Source organism: Engystomops pustulosus, unplaced genomic scaffold (assembly GCF_040894005.1).
Source record: "Engystomops pustulosus unplaced genomic scaffold, aEngPut4.maternal MAT_SCAFFOLD_745, whole genome shotgun sequence".
NCBI classification, from domain to species: Eukaryota; Metazoa; Chordata; class Amphibia; order Anura; family Leptodactylidae; genus Engystomops; species Engystomops pustulosus.
The window spans coordinates 1-23,160 of NW_027285624.1; the positions used below are offsets into that span (position 1 = coordinate 1).

Genomic DNA, 23,160 nt, shown 5'->3' on the forward strand with positions numbered 1-23,160 from the left:
AAAAAGCTACACCAGCATGTTAGTGTGCTTGGTTTACAATCCTTCATCTTGGTGGTCACTTAACTTTACCATGACTTCCAGATTGTTGGTGTGCTTCAAAATCTAGAAATCTTTTTTAATATGTCACTGAATTCAACTTCTTTGTTAACCTTATGAAATTCAATGAAAGAGCCTTTTCAGTCAACACTGTGCATTACTCACGTACATAAGATATAGTATTACAGTAAATACCAGCAGAGTAAATATATTAACTGTCTGGACAATGACTGAATAGCCTCAATAAATGTCAAAAGGACAATTTTCACTTTCTGGCTGTCTATGAAAAAAGAAAAAAAAAAGATCTGATCTACCTAGAATAATAATAAAAGGTTAAAAAAGTGCTTTTAATCTACAGAGCCTGGACACAGAGCCATTTTTTGTTTTTTAATATGAGAAGGCAATGGATTCTATGCAGGCACAGATACAGCCCGATACAGTATGCAGTGACATATCTGACAAATATGACAAGCCACAATCCGCACAAACACTTCTAAGTCGGTCACTACATGCAGGAATTGGAGAAAGGGTACAAACCCTGTTTGGTCAACGCAGAATGGCAAACTCTATGCATATGTACAGCTCACCTACAGTCCTGGTATGGAATAATAAATTACCTGCATCTCCCGACAGAGCTGCTGTGCTTTTACTCCTAGCCAGGTGAGAATGTGTAGGCTTTAGTAGCCGGGACACTACATTGGACTCCCATGGACTAAGCAGCGGTCGCCGCCCTAGTTGTTAGAAACAGAATATTAGACACAGACAGTTCTGGAAATAGCGTAGAAGGCACAATGAGTGTGACCCGTAACCTATATTCATATACAAGTCTCATTAAATATGGTTAATAACTCTGCTACAACATTTAGGAAAATTAATTTGTGTCACATCTAAAATTATTTCATGATATTATATTACAACCCCTCTGGAAAAGTTAACCTAGTTACAAAGTGACACCACACTACAGGACATCATTTCTTACTTTCTCTTTTCTCATTAATTTTACCTCTGCATTAACTTTGCTTAACACTGGTATTAAAAGGACATCTACCACCAGGATGAAGGATTATGAACCACGCACACTGACATAATAGTGTGTGTGCACCGTCTGGAAGGATCCGCTCTTCTTTAAGCTTCCTATATCCTTGTTGTTAAGAAAAAACTTTTAAAAATTATGCAACTGAGCCTGAGGGGCTCCAGGCTCCATTAACATCTATGAAGCCTGGAGCCCTTCAGACTCATTTGCATAATTTTGAGGCTTTTTTTTTTTTAAAAAACAAGAATATAAGATGCTAAAAGAAGAGCGTATCATTCCAGAGGGGACGCACACCAGTATGTCAGTGTACTTGGTTTATAATCCTTCATCCTGGTGGTAGATGTCCTTTAAGTCTGGCTAAATGTATGAGCTGAAAGTTCATGGGGTCTGGTTCTGTACTTCTCATTTAACACCTGCAGGAATTTTGGTCAGGGGTCATATTTATACTACTTGAGCTGTCTCTGAGCTGTACCACATAAGTAGGATAATGGCTTAAGCAAAACCTAAGCCCAGGTGTGCAGCTACAGGCTCATGGCTCTGAAGCGGAATTTTAGCTTTGGTCCCCTGACCCTCACAGTTTCTTTTTTTCGCCTCTGTGTGTAACTGGTCTGTTACTTAAAGCTGCATTGCTGGGTCGCAAAAGTGATCAATGCACAGAAATATCATTTTGTGCCACTGCCCTAAATTTTCATGGGTTTCTTCTTATACCGGGCAGTTGTGTTTTTATAGCACTCCCTCTGGATGCCTCAATCCATCTGGGCACTTGAGGGAACTGCTAGAAAACATGTATGGTGGATGCCAGCATGGCAATGGGAAGGCCATGAGCCACCAGGTTTAGGGGCACAATTTAAACTGAGGCCGCTAGAGCCCCTATTTCTTAGCCAAGCCTTTCTACATGTGTAATATGTACAGATCTACCCAAATTCCCTCTTCATATCGATACTGCTAATAAAATGCAAGGTACTGTAAATCCCACTCCAAGCCAGCAAAACTAAGGGTTTGCAATAGTAGACAAACACATTTTGTAAATATGTATGGTGTTTCCATAAATATTAGTAGCATGCATGCAGGATTATGGAATCGGCAGATGTGAAGTACAATGATGACAATTTTGCTTCGATGAGTAACACCACAAAATGAGGTTTTGTTGGCAGATGAAAGAATGTCACAAAACAATGACAACGATAAACACCACAGACTGGTAACCTCTTTACATAGGATATATGTCTGAACCTTGCAGAATATTATGCATGTCCCATGGCCTGAAGCTTCTTACAAAGCAGCCGTACCAGATTCCTAGTTACTTCGTCTGGTTCTTTCATTTGCCATTGAAGCAATTGCTGGCAGTGTTATTTGAGCAATATAAAGCACTTCAAAGACAGGAGGATACAATACAACTGCAGACTATATCTTTAGTCTAGATTACTCCATATTGCAGAAATCAGTCACTTTTCCAATGATATAGTGAACAAGGCATATCAATGTCTGTATTCTCTTGTAGCACTGTACCTCTGTCTGGAGTATTAAGTAATGTTGCAGATGATGTGGAGAGTCGCTTGTTAATAACTGGATCAACATGTTTCGAGAGGTTCATTGTTGAAACTGACCTCCTGTCAGGATCTAAAACAAACGGAGATATTGCTAATGGAGCACAGCCATATAATGTATTAATACCAGTAAACTGGTAGATGACCCAATGATATGGTTGCTGCTCGTCTTCATAAACGATCTGCAATGCAGGGCTCCATTTACACCAGGGAAGACTAAAATAACATGGGCACTCCTCCTCCAACAACATACCACAGAAAACACCCCTTGCACACAGCTCACCTGCAGTATGATGGTTAATCTGGGCAATGACTATTCAGCTGCCATGTATCAAGTGCCATAAATGACTAAAAGGGAACCTGTCATCAAGAAGGTCATTTTTCCATGACGACAAGTTCCTATAGCTCAGGCATGTTGATTTAAAAATTCCCTTGTCATGCGTCGGAATAATTCCAGTGATTTCTCTATTTTTTTAAAATTATTATCTGGCTATATGTAAGCTGTGTGTGGTGAGTCCCACGAAGGGCAGGGGGGCAGTTCAAATAAGAATTGCTTGTGGCAGTGAGCTGACATAAGTGGGGGAAGGGAGCTGGGGAGAGGCCACGGGAGGGCAATGAGGTGGAGAAATTGAACTGTAATTTTTAGGACACTGCACCAAAAGTAATTTCAGGACTCCTTTGAAGGAAAATATTTAGGCTAATATAAGGCTAAGCCAACAACACAGACATTGCACACAAGATACTGGACATAGAAAAACACAACACTGTAACACAAGGTGGGAGAGTATCAGCAAAATCTATCAATGCAGAGTGCCACAACATTGTCTTGGCAATTTTTTTATGGAATCTGCTGACAATTACATTTTTATGGTGGCTGCGAGAGAGAGTCTCCTCCAGAAATGAGAAAGGTTGAACCAAATAATAAAGCCCAATGTTAGATATTGAGATGAAGTAAATAACCCAAGTTATGAGTCCTCTCTGCATAAAAAAACAAGCAGAAGTGCCACCATAAGAACAACTATAGAGACAGACAAGTAGAGCGCCTATGTTTCAGATGAAACATATGGTCTGCACCTTCTATACATTAACACCACATTAGGTTTACAAGACTCTTGGTTGTTAGCAAAAAATGGTCTACATCACTCAGGTTAAGTCACTAAGCAGAAACTAAAAAGGAAATCACATAACACAGTGGTTTAAGTACCACCTCGTCTGAATCGACCCTTGGCTTGGAAATGGTATGCCAGGTCGGATAAATCGACATTGAATGATGAGTCAACAAAGTAACCTAAGAAACAGAACATGCAAAAATGAATAGAAAAAAAAGGATGTGACCATGATGGATTGAAAGGTTCATGAATTTACAGTACTAAACACATTTATTCACTCAGTGCTGAAAAGAATGACAGCCTCCAGTACTAAGCCTAACTTGGAAAGAAGACTAGCTAATTTTTAGGATTTTGTAATATTTAAATGTCAAACACCCCTGTAGGATTTTGATTTGAGTAATAATCATGTCTATTCAATGACTGGTAATGCTAAGACCATAAGATTAGGAGGAGCCATTTAAAAACTGGAGGGTATAAATACTGCCAAAATCCAATAAACAAGTCTTGGCGGTCCAATGCGTTTCTGTTCAGAGACCAAAAGTCTTGAATCATATACATAGTCCAAGAGAACTGCTAGATCTAATCTTGCCAAACCCTATTATCGAGCTTTTCCTACACCTTTTTACATGACTTTATAATGATGTTAAAAGCTCTTTGTCTTTTTTGTTTTACCTGAGCTGCTGATGCTTGTGTTGCTCTGGAGAGCGCCACCCCAAGACCATCTGTTACTTTTTTGCTTTGGTTTCAGACTTCTTTCCATAGTACGTTTTACCACCGCTTCATGACGTTCCTTTTTTATGAAAGAAAGGTGAAAAGTATGATCAATTTCTATTATAGAATAACACCACCATCAAAGTGATTTTCATAAATTTGAAAAATGTTTTTTCCAAAATCATGTCACAACTTCTCATGGGCTGTATAAGGTATTGCTGCTCTCCCCCATCTACCTAAATGAGGTTGAGCCACAACACCAGACACCAAAGCTGTGGAGCTTCAAAATATGGGATTAGATATCAATATCCTGTATTTAACAAGAATGTAGAAAGTTTGGAGTTTTCATTTATTTATATAAATGCATAAGTTCAAATGACAATAGAGTTAGAGTTGCAGTCGGACTCCCAGAAGGAGGAGTTCTGGTTTAATATACAGCTCTTCCAGGCACAATACACTGTTTAAATCCCATATAAAACACATGAAATGCTGGTGTTTTGTACTTGTAATTTCTATACACCAGCAAGAAAAATATGTTACATCCCCTATAGAAGAAAAACATGTATGAGAAGATGACCTACTTTTTCTTCTTCCAGTTTCTGCCTTCGCTTCTCATCCACTGCAGCGCGCCTCCTTTCCTCTCTGAGCCTCTGTTCTTCAAGTTTCTTCTTGCGTTCTTCCAAATGCTTCTCATAATGCTGCCGCGCTCTCACTTCTTTCTCTAACCACAGAGATTCTCTCGCAGCTGACGGTGAAAGGAAGACCAGGGAACATACATCTATGTTGTAGTTTATTTGACAAAGATAATTTGTAACATTAAAAATATTCCTAGCTTTGAAATGTACGGTTCACCGGCCCAATCCCGAATAGCTGCTTATTAAAGCTGACAGATATGCCTGCATACAGGAAAATGCTCAGGGGACCTAAGCTCTGTCTATTGCTGGATAATAGCTAAAGGACATTATAGATGCTTGCTGGGACGTGGATGGAAGCTTACAAAATCCCATTTGTCACCTCTATTCAATAATACAATGACATGGGCTATTTATACCTAGAGGTGTATTTGGTACCAATCAGAATAGGTTTCAGTGTTCAAATGTATAAGAATTTTCTTTACCAATGCAAATATTACATAAAAAAAAAGATTTACAAATGCTGTCTAATATTTTACTGAGAAGATGCATCAAATGTAGCACACACTGTTTTATATGTACCAAATCAAGTCTACATGCTTGTGACACCACCATAGGAACATTAGCACTGACCACCATGAAAAATAAAATAATAATAATAATAATAATGCAATACAAACACTGAGAAAGACACAATGATCTACTATATGATGTCTTCTCAGAGAGAGATGCTAGGCCTAGGCATGCAAGAAAGCTTGGCTGTCAAGGTCACTTGGAGTCATGTTCTCCCTAGAGCTTAACATCAGACAGCTTAGAGGCTCTGGAGACTGAGGAATCCTTGAGCTGTTGCACATATTGCCTCACAGGTTACCCATGAGCTGTATTTAGCAGCATGCCTGTATAAAGGAAGCTACATAATATACTTAGACAAAATATAGATAAAACTGAGAAAAAAAAATCAGTTGCAGCTTTAAAAATAAAAAGCTTCTTAAAAGGACATCTACCACCAGGATGAAGGACTGTAAACCAAACAAACTGATATACTGGTGTGCGCACCCTCTGGAAGGATCCACTCTTCTTTAAGCTTCTTATGCCCTTGTTTTTAAGAAAAAAAAGGCTTTAAAAATTATGCAAGTGAGTCTGAGGGGCTCCAGGCTTCATTAGCACCTATGGAGCCCAGAGCCCCTCAGGTTCATTTCCATAATTTTAAAAAGTCTTTCGGTAAAAACCAGGGCACAAGAAGCTAAAAGAAGAACAGATCCTGCTAAAAAGGGCACACACCTGTATGTTTTAAAATCCTTGATCCTGGTGGTAAATGTCCTTTAATGTAAACTGATGTCAGATTGTTCACCATAATACCATAGAACAGTGGTGGCTAACCTATGGCATGGGTGCCAGAGGTGGCACTCAGAGCCCTTTCTATGGGCACCCAGGTAATCACCAGAGATCACTCCAGGCATCTTCCTGCAGTCTCAGACAGCCCAGGACTTGCTGTGCACAGAGGTATTTTAAAGTGACAGCACTACCTGGGACTACTGGAGGAGTGGGATGGTGTGGTCAGATCTGCATTATCATTGTAGCTCCTGCTCCGGCTCTGACAATACTTCCTGTTTATGGGACCCTGGAGGGAAGCTACAATGATTTCTTCTATTTTCTGCTTTATTGATGTCCTCTGGGTGCTGATATGAATGAGTATAAATCAAGAATTAAATTTCTGTGTTGACGCTTTGCGATAAATAAATGGGTCTTTGGTTGCCATCACTGCCATAGAAGATTGGCCCTGTAAGGGCTGTGTCCTGGATGACAGACTATGTGCCTTTAAGTGCTTAGGCAACAGTGTTTTCCCAGCACAGAAATCCCAGCTACATTGGCCATGTAAGGAAAGGCAACCAGGAAGACCTACGATAGGTTCTTCAACCAGTCACTTGTTTCCCAATCTTCTACACCAACAAAGAGGGTTATTTATGGCATTCAAACCAAGGGTTATTTATGCAGCAAAACTAAGAAATATTCTGCAGGGGGGATATGCCTTCATTCATGGGAGGGAAATTGTCTTCTGCTTCATGGAGTTCCTTCAAGGCTTTTCCTCTGTCACTGTGACTGTGGCTAGAACATGGGATTTATTTATACAGTATAAATAACACAAGGGCGGTTCAATAAGTCCACTTGTTTGACGACAGAGGGCGTTCCTGAGGGAAGTTTGTGTTATCATCGTGTGCTGCCATCTATCAAAAGATGGGGGGAAAAAAACGCAGACCGATTGATAGGTCAGTTTGGATTTGGCAGCCATTTGAGTAAGACGTGTTTCATGATTTTCACTAAGATGGAACAAGAGCAGTATTGTTTGATAATTTGCTTTTTGTTTTTGGATGGGAAAAAGTGTGAGGAGATAAAAGCAAAGTTGGATTCTGTTTATGAAGACACTTCGCCATCTATGACCACAGTTAGATATTGGTTCAACTAATTAAAACATGGGGCGAAGACACGTTTTTGATGAGGAGTGACCAGGACGCACGGCAGACATGGTTACCGAGGAAATCATTCAAAAAGTCCACGACATGATACTCGCTGATCGACAAACTAAAGTGTGCAAAGTAGCAGAGACCGTAGGTGTGTCGACTGGAACAGCAATTAATATTTTACATGATAAGTTGGTGATGAAAAAATTGTCGGCCCAATGGGTGCCGTGATAGCTCACGATGGACAACAAGCGGATGCGGCTGTTAACTTCGAAGCAGTGTTTGGAGCAATTTACAGAGATCCGAAGGAGTTTTTGTGTCAAGTTGTCACTGTTGATTAAACCTGAATTCATCATTACACACCAGAAACTAAGCGACAATCAAAACAATGGATTTCTCATGGTGAATCTGCTCCAAAGAAGGTGATGATTGTCCCATTGGCCGGAAAGGTCATGGCGCAATTTTTTTGGGATGAGAACGGTGTCATCCTCATGGGTTTTTTTTAGAAAAAGAAGGAACGATCACTGGACAATACTACAGTGAGTTATTGCATCGCTTTGACAAAACTGGGGCCGCATTTTGTGAAAACGAAGGTGCTGTTTCACCATGATAACGCACCAGCACATTCATCCGGAGTTGTCGCCACCAAACTGCATGAATTGTGTTATGAATTGCTGCCACACAACCGTATTCACCCAATCTGGCTCCCTGTGACTATGAAGAAATGGCTTGCTGGAAAAAAAAAAATGAGCTCAAACGAGTAAGTCATCGTCGAGACAGAGGCGTATTTTGGAGAGTTTGACAAATCCTATATTTTGGAGGTGTTAAAAAAATGGCAGGGTTGTGGGAGAAGTGTCTTTCTAAAGGGGGACTCTGCTGAAAAATAAAACATTTTTTTTTGGCAAAAAATCATTATAAGGCTGGGTTCACATCACTCCATTTGCCATATGTTGTAAGGAGATGTCAGGAAGATTACAACGTGTCCTTACAACTTATGGCACAGACATATCCCACTAAAAGCTTATATAGTGGGATACGTCACCTGGGGACCCCCCTCCCCTCTGAATGCGTAGGGAGGAGTGTACCAATGGCTGTCTGCTGCCAATGAATGAGGTGTTTTTCTACAGTGGTGTCACTGCCCTAATATGGACAGTGACATCACCAGGTCCTCTCTCCGCTGCATTCGCTCCCCATAGCCATCCATTGCCTCTGCTGACCGCATAGGTCTTTCGCCTTCCACGATTTGTTAATCAATACGCCAAGCATATATGTTGGGTGCTTTCCCGATGTATATGCTTTGCACGGTTTGAACCCAGCCTTAGTCTTGATGCTGTGAAGCAGATAACAAATAGTGTATGGATTTCCATGTCAAGATGGGTATACAGCTTTCTATAATACAACTCACACTACTATCAATCCCAAATCTGGATGGGGATTACAATAAATTAGAAAGTTTAGAAAGATTACACTAGGTTAAGCTACAATGTATACAGCGTCCAGGTTGTTACACAGGGAAAAATTACAAATCTAGTGCTCCTTCTTGTAGAGATCTGTATTCCAGCCTTGATAAGCATGTGTGTCTATGGAGGCTATGAGCTTACATCTACATCTCTCTATAGTTTGTTTACACAGCTCTGGGAAGTGTGGATTAACCCCTTCACTTCAGATCGAGGTTTAAAATAATAAACAAAGTCTTTAATGCAAACATTTTTTCCAGGTTATTACCTATATTTAATAGTACCAAATCTGGCAATTTTCACACCACTAGCCTAAACAGACTCACGCTTGCTTACATCACAGATAGGATTACAATAGAAGATAGCACTATCATATCCCCTCCACTACTGATAATAAAATAAAGTCACAGCTTATTGACGCCTCTTATCTGCTCAGGGCATGCCAGAAACCATCCATAGACTTCAATGAGCCGGCTCCAGACCATGAGACTGCTGTAAGGTAGATCCCTAAATTATATTATAAAAGCTTGGCCAAAATGGCAGATAAAACTAGACAGAAAATAGAAGAAAAAAAAAAGAAGAGTTTACAAAGCATACTGTTTAATATCTCTGAAGTTTGGAAAAAATAGAATTGTCAGTGAATTTGCAAGCTAAAGTGTCCAAAAATAGTTGCAGGTTAGCAAAATTTACATATGGAAATCATATGCAACAGATCCTTAGGCTCACGACTGCATCCGGATGAACTCATTGGGTGCCACATTTAAAATTATGATAAATGGAAGGTTTGTTACGGCTTTGTAGAAGACTACATGTGTCTAAAGGTCCAGAAGGTCTGGTTTGCTTTTTAAGAAAATTTGCAGTGTTTTTTAGGAATTTATTTAGGAGATGTCCAAGTATGTATCTATACATTTCATACAAACTGGGGTTGGGTGCAGTTTGGTAGCAAACTTTCAGTAAATGTATGCATAATCTTACACTAACAACGAGAGGGAATGCAATATGCCAAAATGAATGTAAAAATGAATAATCTTTATTAGATACAAAATATTGTTAAAAGTTTTACATAAAAGGACATCTCAGGAGAGACAGAAGTTACTAGCTGCAAAGTGTCATATGTACCAAGAACAACATACTGATAATATGAAGGGGTTGAGAAACGCGCGTTGGGGGCTGCAATCACGCCAGGTAGTATGTTCACTTGTCACTCTGTCTGCAATGATTAACCTTGTAACAAAAACTAATTTAGGATGTTATGATTACACACTGATATTATCAGTATGTTGTTCTTGGTACATATGACACATTGCAGCTAGTAACTTTGAATACGGTCATAACATTTGTATATTTTTGGATTACTGTTTTTGATGGGCTTCCCACCTGGCGTGTTTCATTTTATGTCTCTCCTGAGATGTCCTTTTATGTAAAACTTTTAACAATCTTTTGTATCTAATAAAGATTATTCATTTTTACATTCATTTTGGCATATTATATATATTCCCTCTTGTTGTTAGTGTAAAATTATGCATGCATGTTTAAGAGGGTAGCCCTAGCATATCTGCCATGATTCAATCATTTAGCACATAGTCTCAAATGATGTGTTTACTGACACATTAAACACACAACATCTGTATTTCACAGTAAATGTAGTTGTGACAGTTTGGGATGCATTGAGAAGAGAAGAGCAAAGTAAACACACAAAATCATGACAGTAGTTTGGTGCTGCGGTTTTGCAGAAAAGAAGGGATTCCTTAAATCATATATAGCTCAGAGCTCATCCTCAGCAGTGTGGTCGGTCCATGAAATTCACCCAGCACAGTATGATTCATGGACCACACATGGCTATGTGGTTCAGCCCTAAAAAGTGGCACTACATTTGTGACCTAATAACATGTAATAGAGGCTAGATGTAAACTACTATCAGAAGTTAAACATTCACAACATACACCTTATTAAATACCGTATATACTCGTGTATAAGCCTCACCTCGGCTTATATACGAGTCAATGCTAAAAAAAACAAGAAAAACGTAATACTCACCCTCCGGTGTCCCCGGTGTTCCTCGCGGCTCCCGATCCCTGTCGCGGCTCCCGATCCCTGTCGCGGCTCCGCGTGTCTCCTCTTCTGTCTTCTATCTTCTCTAGCCGGCAGAGTCGCGTCCATGCGATCTGCCAGCCGTCGCACACTGTGATGCAGCGCTGTCGCCGCTGATGACGTCATCAGCAGGCGACAGCGCTGCATCACAGTGTGCGACGGCTGGCAGATCGCATGGACGCGACTCTGCCGGCTAGAGAAGATAGAAGACAGAAGAGGAGACACGCGGAGCCGCGACAGGGATCGGGAGCCGCGACAGGGATCGGGAGCCGCGAGGAACACCGGGGACACCGGAGGGATGAGCTATTAAGTTTATTTTTTTTAGCTGCATGCTGCACGGGGGCTGGCTGGCTGTATGCTGCACGGGGGCTGGCTGGCTGTATGCTGCACGGGGGCTGGCTGGCTGTATGCTGCACGGGGGCTGGCTGGCTGTATGCTACACGGGGGCTGGCTGGCTGTATGCTACACGGGGGCTGGCTGGCTGTATGCTACACGGGGGCTGGCTGGCTGTATGCTACACGGGGGCTGGCTGGCTGTATGCTACACGGGGGCTGGCTGGCTGTATGCTACACGGGGGCTGGCTGGCTGTATGCTACACGGGGGCTGGCTGGCTGTATGCTACACGGGGGCTGGCTGGCTGTATGCTACACGGGGGCTGGCTGGCTGTATGCTACACGGGGGCTGGCTGGCTGTATGCTACACGGGGGCTGGCTGGCTGTATGCTACACGGGGGCTGGCTGGCTGTATGCTACACGGGGGCTGGCTGGCTGTATGCTACACGGGGGCTGGCTGGCTGTATGCTACACGGGGGCTGGCTGGCTGTATGCTACACGGGGGCTGGCTGGCTGTATGCTACACGGGGGCTGGCTGGCTGTATGCTACACGGGGGCTGGCTGGCTGTATGCTACACGGGGGCTGGCTGGCTGTATGCTACACGGGGGCTGGCTGGCTGTATGCTACACGGGGGCTGGCTGGCTGTATGCTACACGGGGGCTGGCTGGCTGTATGCTACACGGGGGCTGGCTGGCTGTATGCTACACGGGGGCTGGCTGGCTGTATGCTACACGGGGGCTGGCTGGCTGTATGCTACACGGGGGCTGGCTGGCTGTATGCTACACGGGGGCTGGCTGGCTGTATGCTACACGGGGGCTGGCTGGCTGTATGCTACACGGGGGCTGGCTGGCTGTATGCTACACGGGGGCTGGCTGGCTGTATGCTACACGGGGGCTGGCTGGCTGTATGCTACACGGGGGCTGGCTGGCTGTATGCTACACGGGGGCTGGCTGGCTGTCTACTACACGGGGGCTGGCTGGCTGTATACTACACGGGGGCTGGCTGGCTGTCTACTACACGGGGGCTGGCTGGCTGTCTACTACACGGGGGCTGGCTGGCTGTATACTACACGGGGGCTGGCTGGCTGTATACTACACGGGGGCTGGCTGTATACTACACCCTCTCAGCTTATACTCAAGTCAATAGGTTTTCCAAAGTTTTCTGTGGTAAATTTAGGGGCCTTGGCTTATACTGTTTAATCCTGTGACATAACTTTTTAATTTAGCAAAAAGTTTACATAAGATCCATACCCATCAGCTTTTCTCGCTCCTCTCGCCGCTCTCGGGCCAGTCTTTGTCTTTCATCAACTTTCAGGGTAAGATGTGGCTCTGAAAGAGAACGAAATGTTTCAGTAACAATTCTGTGCAGCTGTATCAGTGATATGTGCACCTGAGTTACAATATGTGATTTCCAAACTCAGATGGAAAAATAAACCAGGAATAGGAAGAACATGTTATGCCTGACATCCAGTGCATTATGACACCAAAGCAATCCCTAAACACGTAAGCACGTAACAGTGGCTTGAGAAAGTATTCACTCCTTGGCATTTTTCGTGTTTTGCTCTGTAATTAAAATTTTTCAGGGGCTGCATTATTTTGAGTAAAGAAAATGCTTAGAACATTTGTGCTTTCTTATTGTGAAACAAACAACAAATAGGACAAAATAACTGAAAACTTCAGTGTATAAAGCTATTCAACACCCCTAAAGTCAGTGCTTTGCAGAGCCACCTTTTGTGCTTTAGATAAATCTCTATGACCTTGCTCCACCTTGTCACTATGTATTTTCCCAGTCCTCTAGCCAAAATGACCCAACTCGTTAGATGGCATCAGTTTGTAAACAGCAAACTAAAGTCTGGCTACAGAGTGGGCTTTGATTAGGCCATAAAAAGACATTTACATATTTCCCATTGACTCACAGGAGTGTTGCTTCAGCAGTATGCTTTGGGTCATCTCCCTGTTATAAGGTAAACCTCAAGTCTCAACTCACTAACAAACAGAAACAGATTTTGTTCAAGAGCATATCTTCATTTAGCTTAATCCATCTTACCTTTTCCACAAACCAGTTTCCCTGTCCCCAATTCTTGGAGTAATAAGATTTCCTTGGTGGCCAAAAAGTGAAATTTTATTCTCATGTTTGCTAGTAGCCTTTTCTCTGTCTATTCTTCAAAAAAAATAAAACTCAGACCTCTGGTGTACAGTTTATTGTGGTGTATGGACAGTACTCCAGTTGGGAACTCTGCAGCACCTTCAGGGTTACCTATGGTCTGTGTTCTGACTCTTTGATAGGTGCCTCCTTTCCCAGACTGAGTTTCAATGTGAGGCCATCTCTTGGTAAGTTTGTTGTGGAACCATGTTTTTTCGATTTGATGACAATGGATTTAATGGCACTCAGGGGTATCAGAGATAGGACTGGCACTGTGAGAGTGTCCCCCCGATCAGCAGCAGGATACTGGCTGTTATACACAGCCTGGTTCCTGCTGCGTCTGCCCTACGTGTTGATCTCTCCGCACAGGGCAGTTTAAGCCTAAGGGTGGTGGGGCACATTAGCGCTTTGAACCCGTTTTTAGTCCATTTTAAAGCAGTCTTAATTAAGATAATTGGGAAAAATGCGTTTTCACAGACTGCTTAAAAATGTCCAAAAAATTGGGTTCAAAACGCCACGTGTGTGACCACCCTTAGTTGTTATGATCAAGGATACAGAGGGAGGTACAGACACGACCCTGGCCCTCTGCAATGCAAATCGCTGGGAAGTTACCATGGCAGCTGGAGGACTGAAGAAGACATCAGTGACAGCCAACTGTGGAAGCCTACTAGTCCCAGTCCACTGGCAAACTGTCAGTTAAATACTGAAGGATACAATACATTTGTATTTGAAGCGTTACCGAAAACATACAAAAAGGGGGTAGACAAGGCGTCGGCATCTAGGGAATCATCCTCACACTTTCCAAACAATATAGTAGTTCACTTAAAGAATGATGCATGGATATTTCATTTAAAATTCCTTAACTTTAGCGTCTAGGGAAAGTAAAATAATCTAAAATTCAATATTGTCAAGCATCATTGTTTGAATGAAGATAAAATACACTGCAATAAAGAAGTGATTATGGTATCCAAAGTTACCATAGTTGTTCATCACAATCGGAGGGAAAAAAAATGACACTAATGAGGTCATTAATGCTTGGTTTTCCAATACAGTTAAACAAAACATTTGGCATTCTAGCACTATAAAATGGTCCCAAATAATAAATGAGAGATATATATTCATAAGTCCAGAGCAGCATTGCAAAAATACTTAATCCTAGGTGCAAGCCAACAGAGTTTGGTGATCGTCGATGTGAATAGATACAGAGCATTCAGCAGCACTCCATTGTAGTGAATGAAAAAACAAGTGGATTTATTCCACATTGCAACGTTTCAGCTTCTACATGAAGCCATTGTCAAACAAGATGATGCGAATCTCCCGTTCCACCACATCCCAAAGATGCTCTATTGGATTGAGATCTGGTGACTGTGGAGGCCATTTGAGTACAGTGAACTCATTGTCATGTTCAAGAAACCAGTCTGAAATGATTCCAGCTTTATGACATGGCGCATTATCCTGCTGAAAGTAGCCATCAGATGTTGGGTACATTGTGGTCATAAAGGGATGGACATGGTCAGCAACAATACTCAGGTAGGCTGTGGCGTTGCAACGATGCTCAATTGGTACCAAGGGGCCCAAAGAGTGCCAAGAAAATATTCCCCACACCATGACACCACCACCACCAGCCTGAACCGTTGATACAAGGCAGGATGGATCCATGCTTTCATGTTGTTGACGCCAAATTCTGACCCTACCATCGGAATGTCGCAGCAGAAATCGAGACTCATCAGACCAGGCAACGTTTTTCCAATCTTCTACTGTCCAATTTCGATGAGCTTGTGCAAATTGTAGCCTCAGTTTCCTGTTCTTAGCTGAAAGGAGTGGCACCCGGTGTGGTCTTCTGCTGCTGTAGGCCATCTGCCTCAAAGTTCGACGTACTGTGCGTTCAGAGATGCTCTTCTGCCTACCTTGGTTGTAACGGGTGGCGATTTGAGTCACTGTTGCCTTTCTATCAGCTCGAACCAGTCTGCCCATTCTCCTCTGACCTCAACAAGGCATTTCCGCCCACAGAACTGCCGCTCACTGGATGTTTTTTCTTTTTCGGACCATTCTCTGTAAACCCTAGAAATTGTTGTGCGTGAAAATCCCAGTAGATCAGCAGTTTCTGAAATACTCAGACCAGCCCTTCTAGCACCAACAACCATGCCACGTTCAAAGGCACTCAAATCACCTTTCTTCCCCATACTGATGCTCGGTTTGAACTGCAGGAGATTGTCTTGACCATGTCTACATGCATAAATGCACTGAGTTGCTGCCATGTGATTGGCTGATTAGAAATTAAGTGTTAACGAGTAGTTGGAAAGGTGTACCTAATAAAGTGGCCGGTGAGTGTACTCCTTAACGTAAATGTCAATATGTTTTCCCATTTTTTTTGTGGTAAAAATTTGGAGGGTTGGCTTATATTCTGTTGTATATGGTAAGTTTATCCCACAGCTTTTCCCACAAAACTATATAAAAGTGCAATTTTTTTTATCTCCTCTACAATACATAGCCTGCTGATTCATTTTTCATGTCATGGTGACAAGTTACTTTGACTGTTATATTCTGTTTTGCTGGGCAGCTGGTTTGGCCCCATCCCTGTTTTCTAATTTATTTCTGAATTTGAAAAAAAAAATATGTGTTACAAACTTGTTTGGAGCAAAATCAACCATGCTGGTGGTACAGAAAAGGAACCAAAGAACATGAACTCCAAGAATTCAATACAATGTTTCAGAACTTCATCATCATCTTAAAGGTTTCAAGGACAGGCTACCATCTTAATCAAGGGTTATACTCTCTTGCCAGCAGTAGAACCATTTACTATAATTTCTATTATACCTATATTATGCATACGCATTATGTCATTTCTGAGAAATACCCATTTTAAGATCGGGATGCAAATGAGACCGTTGGTGCACCCCAGGCTGCGTCCCTAGCACCTAAAGCACTGCTTTTCCTGCTGTAAGGGTTTGGGTTCGGGACTGTAATCTCCCCGGGTATTTGGGAACACTTTTTAAACACACAAGTAGTTTAACTGTCCACACTGTGATTTTGGTGTAACTGATCTCAGCCAGTTTTATTTAGCAGGACTAAAAGTAAACGAAACAAGCAAATATAAAACCTAGGCCTCTCCTGCACTAACCAAACAGAGGTCCACTACCTCACCAGGTGCTGGTGTACAGCCTGGCACCACAAAAAGAATACACCATTCTGCAGTTCACAACTGCCACGGCTCCAGAGGCCTTTGTCTAGACCCGACTCTTCCACAGGATGGAGCCATAGTGGGAAATCTGCAGGTATTAATACAGGACTTCCATAAGTAGCAGAACTCTCAATGTTCCCATGTAGCTTCCCCTGGGTATAAAATATCATGCTTATGGGACAGAGTGTAGTGGTCTATGCAATAGTGGTGAACCAACTGCCCCATTATTCATATTTTAACCCCTTAAGGACGGAGGGTTTTTCGGCTAATTTCTCGCTCTCCAACTTCAAAAATCCATAACTTTTTCATTTTTACGTGTACAGACCTGTGTGAGGGCTTATTTTGTGCGGAACAAATTTTACTTTCCCGTAATGTTATTTATTTTAACATGCCGTGTACTGCGAAGCTGAAAAAAAATTCCAAATGTGGAAAAATTGAAAAAAAAACTCAGTGGGCTCAGTTTTTACGACTTTCACTCTTCGCTCCAAATAACACGCCTACTTTATTCTTTGGTTCGGTGCGATCGCGGTGATACCAAATTTATATAGGTTTTATTGTGTTTTAATACATTTTCAAAAATTAAACGAATGTGTACAAAAAAGAAAAAAATTTTTTTGCCATCTTCTGACGCTAATAACTTTTTCATACTTTGGCGCACGGAAATGTGTGAGGGGTCATTTTTTGGGAAATGAGGCGACGTTTTCATTGCTACCATTTTGAGGTCTGTGCGACATTTTGATAATTTTTTATTTCATTTTTTATGTTATGTAAAAAGGTGTAAAAGTCACATTTCGGACATTTGGGCGCCATTTCCCGCCTCGGAGGTCACCGCCGGCCCTAACCGTTTTTATATTTTGATAGATCGGGCATTTTGGGACGCGGCGATACCTAATATGTCTGTGATTTTTACTGTTTGTTATGTTTTATATCCGTTCTAGGGAAAGGGGGGTGATTTGAACTTTTAATATTTTATTAATTTTTTTTTTTTTTTAACTTTTTTTTTTCTTTTTTTTTTCACTATTTTTTAGACCATCTAGGGTACATTAACCCTAGATGATCAGATCGCTCCTACCATATACTGCAATACTACAGTATTGCAATATATGGCGTTTTTGCAGGTCTTACATTACAATGAGCCACTGGCTCATTGTAACGAACCTGCATAAACCATGTAGCCTCGTGTCAAGAGAAGACCCGAGGCTACCATGGTAACCGATCGCCGCCCCCCGATGACGTTCGGGGGCGTGGCGATCGAAAAAAAGATGGCGGCGCCCGCGCGCCGCCGTCTTTTAAACGCCGCCCGCGACTTTGCGGGCGGCGTTTGGAGGGTTAATAGCCGCGATCGGTGCAAGCACCGACCGCGGTTATTAGCGGTGGGGGTTTTGTGCAAAATGCAAAAACCCCCACCTCTGTATGAAGAGGACTCAGCCCGTGAGCCCTCTTCATACATCCCTTATACCTCTGCGCCGTAGAGCTACGGCGCAGAGCGTTAAGGGGTTAATCCACATGATATTTCAGAAACAGCATAATGGAGAAAAATAAAAGTATGTTGGAAATCACAGTTAACTTCCCTTACACATGCTCCCAGCCGACTAACATACATTGGGAGGTGATAGACTACTTTTAAACCCTACAGAAACATCAAGTGGAGTGGATAAAGGAGAAGTCAACAGGACTCACCAGATTTAGAGAGAGCATTGTCTTTTCTGGCTCGACTCAATGACATTTTCTTCTCTTGGGTTTTACCATGTGGACCATCAGGAGCTGAAATACAAGATAAAGAAGATATTATAGTTAATTATAGTACAAAATGATAAAATTACTCTTTAAAATATTCCTCATTTTCAAATCCTTTTATATTTCAAATAATAAGACAAACCATAGATTACCAATGTCTTTTTGAAAACATCAAAAGATATTTTCCATATTACCAAGGTACACAGTGGAATAGATGTTTGAAGCCCAATGTAAAGAACGAAGACATTACTAGTCACTTCATGCACCAGGAGCAAAGGAGCAAGTCAATGGGGGAGAATTATCATGGCTCATACACCAGTTTTCCGACATACAAGCCTTGACATGAACACAATTTCTTGTGCACGGACAAAGTTCTCCATCCAGTATCTCACACCCATGCTGACATTAGGTGTGAAGAGACACTATTTTTAATATTCAGATCTTGCTTTATAGTAAACAACTGCACCCTTGGTGCTGCCCCCATTTTGCTGCAAGTAGTGCTGCCTGAGGCAAGAGGCTCAACTCGCCTTGTGCCTAGTGGGCATAGAGGGATGTTAAGGGGACCGTGTTGGGCAGCATTGTACGTCAGCACTGGGCTTCCTGCCACATGTCGATGCACAAACTATAGCACTACAAGTATAGCTTGTGCCAGGAAATAAATGCAATTTGAAAGAAGAAGAAAAGAACTAAACTACTGTGACTCGATATCACAGTTCTAAGGTTCCACTAAAGTCAGAATCAAAATGTAGATAGGATAGACAAACTCTGGAGGTACCCTCAGTAGATAAAGGGTAAAATACTTGTTCCACAGATCAGTCCAATCCAACCACACAGTCCAGATTCATGGGTTACGCACAACTTTATGTTCTACCCCTAATGTTGCAGGCTGGACCTGGAAATTCATACATTTTCAGTGATGTAAACTAAGCAGATAAATGATATATAAAACACTAAAAGTTCAGATGGACTTGTATATAGGTAGGAATTACTAGCTTCTTTAGAACAATTAGGCATGCTGGGCATTGTAGTTGTGGATACATCATTGAAAGAGGTAGCTGCTTGCAACACATTTAGACACTTTGTAAGCAAGAGTCCGTTGTATGTCCTGGTCCTGGTCAATCACTTCTATATTTCAGTCCCTTATTTTGTTTACAAATGTACAATACATAAAAGAAACCAGCAAAGCCAGGAGCAAGCTAGTGCAAGAGCAGGATAGTCAGAGTATAGCAAAGAAGCTGCTGTACATGGGTAATCAAGATAATAGGCAATATTGTTCTTTAGAGGCAATTTTTGTGTAGTTAAATGGGTGATATTTAATATGGACAAGGTAAATATAGAAAGGATATTGCTTTCCCTAACTAAGGGTGCAGGTAATTTAGTTCACATACTTAGGCTACTTGCTGTGACAAGGAAATGAGGATGTGTGCTAGCCGTGTGAGCGGTGGTCACCTGCTGATGACTCATGGGGTACAAACAAGGGTCCACAGTACCCTTATATGTCTCCTATATATGTGCAGACGTCATGTGCCGCTAGACTATGGCTTCCTACACACAAATGTTTTATATTACTAGATCATTGGTTTTCTATTCAAGCCACACTAAATAACATGGTAAGGAAGTGCTTTCCTATATTTGGAAAACTGATGTGCGATTGATTTGCCTGCCTGGATATGTGTCTTGTACGTTTCTGTTAATTCTAAGGATATAAATCGATGGGGTTATGACTTGGGGTTTTTGAAGTTACATTTATTATTATTTATGAAGTTGCATTTATTACTTTGCCAGGCAAATACATGTTTACCTTTTATGTTAATTGTATAACAATTTTGGATCCTTTGGGGCCAGATTTGCACAGGGGGAGATTTATCTGAAGTGTCAGAGAAAAACTGTTCTAGTTGCCCATGGCAACCAATCAGAGCTCAGCTTTCATTTTCCCACTGCTGTTTATAAAATTAAAGCTGAGCTCTGATTGGTTTCCATGGGTAACCGGAAGAGTTTTACCTCAGATACTTCCCCCATGGTGTTTGAATGGGTGTACAATTAGGTTACATGTGTAAATGTGGCCTTATAGGTGTTACTCTACACACACCTAATGTTGAATAATCACTGCATCTAGTTTAGTTACCCCAAATCATAATTAGACACTCTGCTATCCAGATTCTGCGTTCCTAGTTTTAATGAGAAGTCCCTTATAATCAATATGAAATGTTTGAAAATTCATATATGCCCATATTGATTCCTAGGTGATGTGAAGGTGCTTCATATACACCTAGAATGGCAGTGAGATGTGGCTATACCTATAAGATATTAAGAGCTCATCGTTTAGGTACCACAGAACTCCACACACAAAAAAAAAAAGATTTTTTCCTTCATCTTTATTGACATTGAGAATTGTGCCACCATGGCAATACTGCCCAGCTCAACACATTATTGCGACACTTCATTCATGTATGAATGACCAGGTCAATTTTTGACATTCTGCTATTCGCTTCTTTAAGTGACGAGATCTCTGGAAAAGCTTTACATATCATAACAATTTTTACTTTGTTTTTTTTTTTATGACATGTGAGACTTTAACTTGATATGATAGTTTTATTACATTTTTTTCTCTGGTTCTGTCAAGCATCCATACACAATTCATACATCATGTTAAAGGGGAGATTATTCAGGAGATATGGCCGTTTGAAGTTGGTCATTGTCAAGACATTTATAAACCTCCATTCTGCATGGGGCATATAAAGCCCAATAGCAAGTCGTGAAGGTTTAACTGAATAAGATAAGATGATTGAATATGTAAAAATATAAAAACATGGTAAATAGGGGAAATATGTTTGACTTCGGAATCCTGTTAAAATATGCTGGTTAAAAATTGTAACTAAAAAGACTAAAGAAAAGACTACCATCAAAATCAAGTGTGATAAACAAGGGACCACTTGTTCATAGATCCGGGCACCGTGACTGTGATAATCTTCCTTCATGGCCTCCTTCCTAAAATCAACTTTTATGTTAATAAACCTGAGGGGCTAAATGCTCTTACACTGGCTCACCCTTCCCCCTGCTACCTCAGCACTTTTGCAGCGAGTACTTCCTGCTAGGTTAGGCCATCAGGCTCATTTGCTTAATTTTAAAAGCCGATTTTAGAAATAGGGAGGGCATGGATAACTGTCACTGTGCCTTGATCTGTAAGTAAGTGTCCCTGGTTTATCATTCTTGATTTTTTTGTTAGATTTCACTTGTATAAATCACCTGATATCCTTCATAATGTTCTAATGATGCCAATCGATGTTTTGGGCACCTTTATAGTAGGTTTAGTGTATATTAGTCAGCGGATTGTATCTGACAGCCAACACAACACAGAAAAAACATACTGTAGATATATTAGAAAAAGACTTGAAGAGAACACTGCGCAGAATAGTGTTGGATATGAATTCTGAGCTTTTCTTAACCTGCATCGACTTGGTGGGCTAATAATAGACATTTTCCATAAGATGATGCTGGAAGCTTTGTATTTTATTTTGTCCAAGGCACCTTAGTAGGTTTTTTTCTATACTTGAAATATGAAAGCATCTCCAAAACAGACAGTTTCCTAAGGTCTTCAAGGTAAGGAATTGTTTACCTCGCAAATGTGATTCAAAGACGCACAACTGGCAAACTTACAGGTTTACAGTGCTAAATTTATCAAACCCAACATAACAACTACTGCAGTACAACATAAATAGGATTTAATGATTCCATGATATGCAGGTGTCAAAAAAAAAAAAAAAAAACTAAGCCAGATACTAGCCATGGTGCTCAGTGCAGTGGTGATCCCTGTCCCACAGAAAGCGCTTACAGCAGTTGTAAGAAGTACTATTTATCACTTTCTATTGTGATACATGATAACCGTCTTAACTTTCCAACACAAGTTCTGTAACCAGACTTACAAATACAGTCATTCAGATAATATTCTCTGTGACAAAGGTTCATAGGATAACAATATCAGTTTAATGGATTTCCTGTTCCTACATTAGTTGATGACATGGTGCATCATTATAGGATGGGTAGTCTTCTTTACAACCCTCTTTACCTGTGGAGACCTGTGGAGCCAGCTGCTATAAAAACCTGCCCTCTCTCCTCCCAGATGTCTTATACTAGTAATATTATCAACATACATTTATTACATTATAAACATCCTTTATTACATTGTCAAACCTATTCCCACAGGACATTCACCAGTTAGTGTAGTGTACAAAGATAGCAGTGTTATCAATGGATTTAGTTTCTCCGGTAAAACATGAAACCACTTCCAAAGTTCAGTTCACACTATTGTTCAGATTTCCGTTTCTAGTTTCCACTTATAAAAAGGAAAAAACTGAAATTGAACTGATCCGTTATAAATTCCATTCAATGCAATTTTTAATGTCATACGTTGTCATCTATTTTTTTTTTTAAATGTCCCTTGGAACAAAAAAACAAAACAAAACAGAGTTTAAAGTAGTTTTAGAAAAATAGATGATGGATAGATTATATATAAATGTGAGGTATATAGAGAAAATAAAGTTAGAGAGGATATATATATCATCCATCAGGGATAGATTTGAGGGAGATATAGATATACAGATATAGAAGCTATAGATTGATGCCTTGAAAGTAAAAGTAAAGTGTACTGTTAACGGACACTGCAATCTGTTATGTTTAGTTTTACCGTTTACC

At 41.1% G+C, this 23,160-nt stretch overlaps 1 protein-coding gene across 1 annotated transcript; it reads right to left on the reverse strand.

The window, feature by feature from the left end:
- Nucleotides 1-384: 384 nt before the first annotated feature.
- Nucleotides 385-20,351, reverse strand: LOC140112395 (ensconsin-like). The gene is made up of 8 exons (XM_072132483.1): nucleotides 20,270-20,351; nucleotides 18,412-18,495; nucleotides 12,659-12,736; nucleotides 5,018-5,181; nucleotides 4,398-4,515; nucleotides 3,824-3,904; nucleotides 2,579-2,689; nucleotides 385-767 (listed from the first exon to the last, which is right to left on the reverse strand). Exons 2-8 carry the CDS (start codon nucleotides 18,455-18,457, stop codon nucleotides 583-585), a joined length of 783 nt encoding a protein of 260 aa, XP_071988584.1. The 5' UTR covers nucleotides 18,458-18,495; nucleotides 20,270-20,351; the 3' UTR covers nucleotides 385-582.
- Between the last annotated feature and the right edge of the window lie 2,809 nt (nucleotides 20,352-23,160).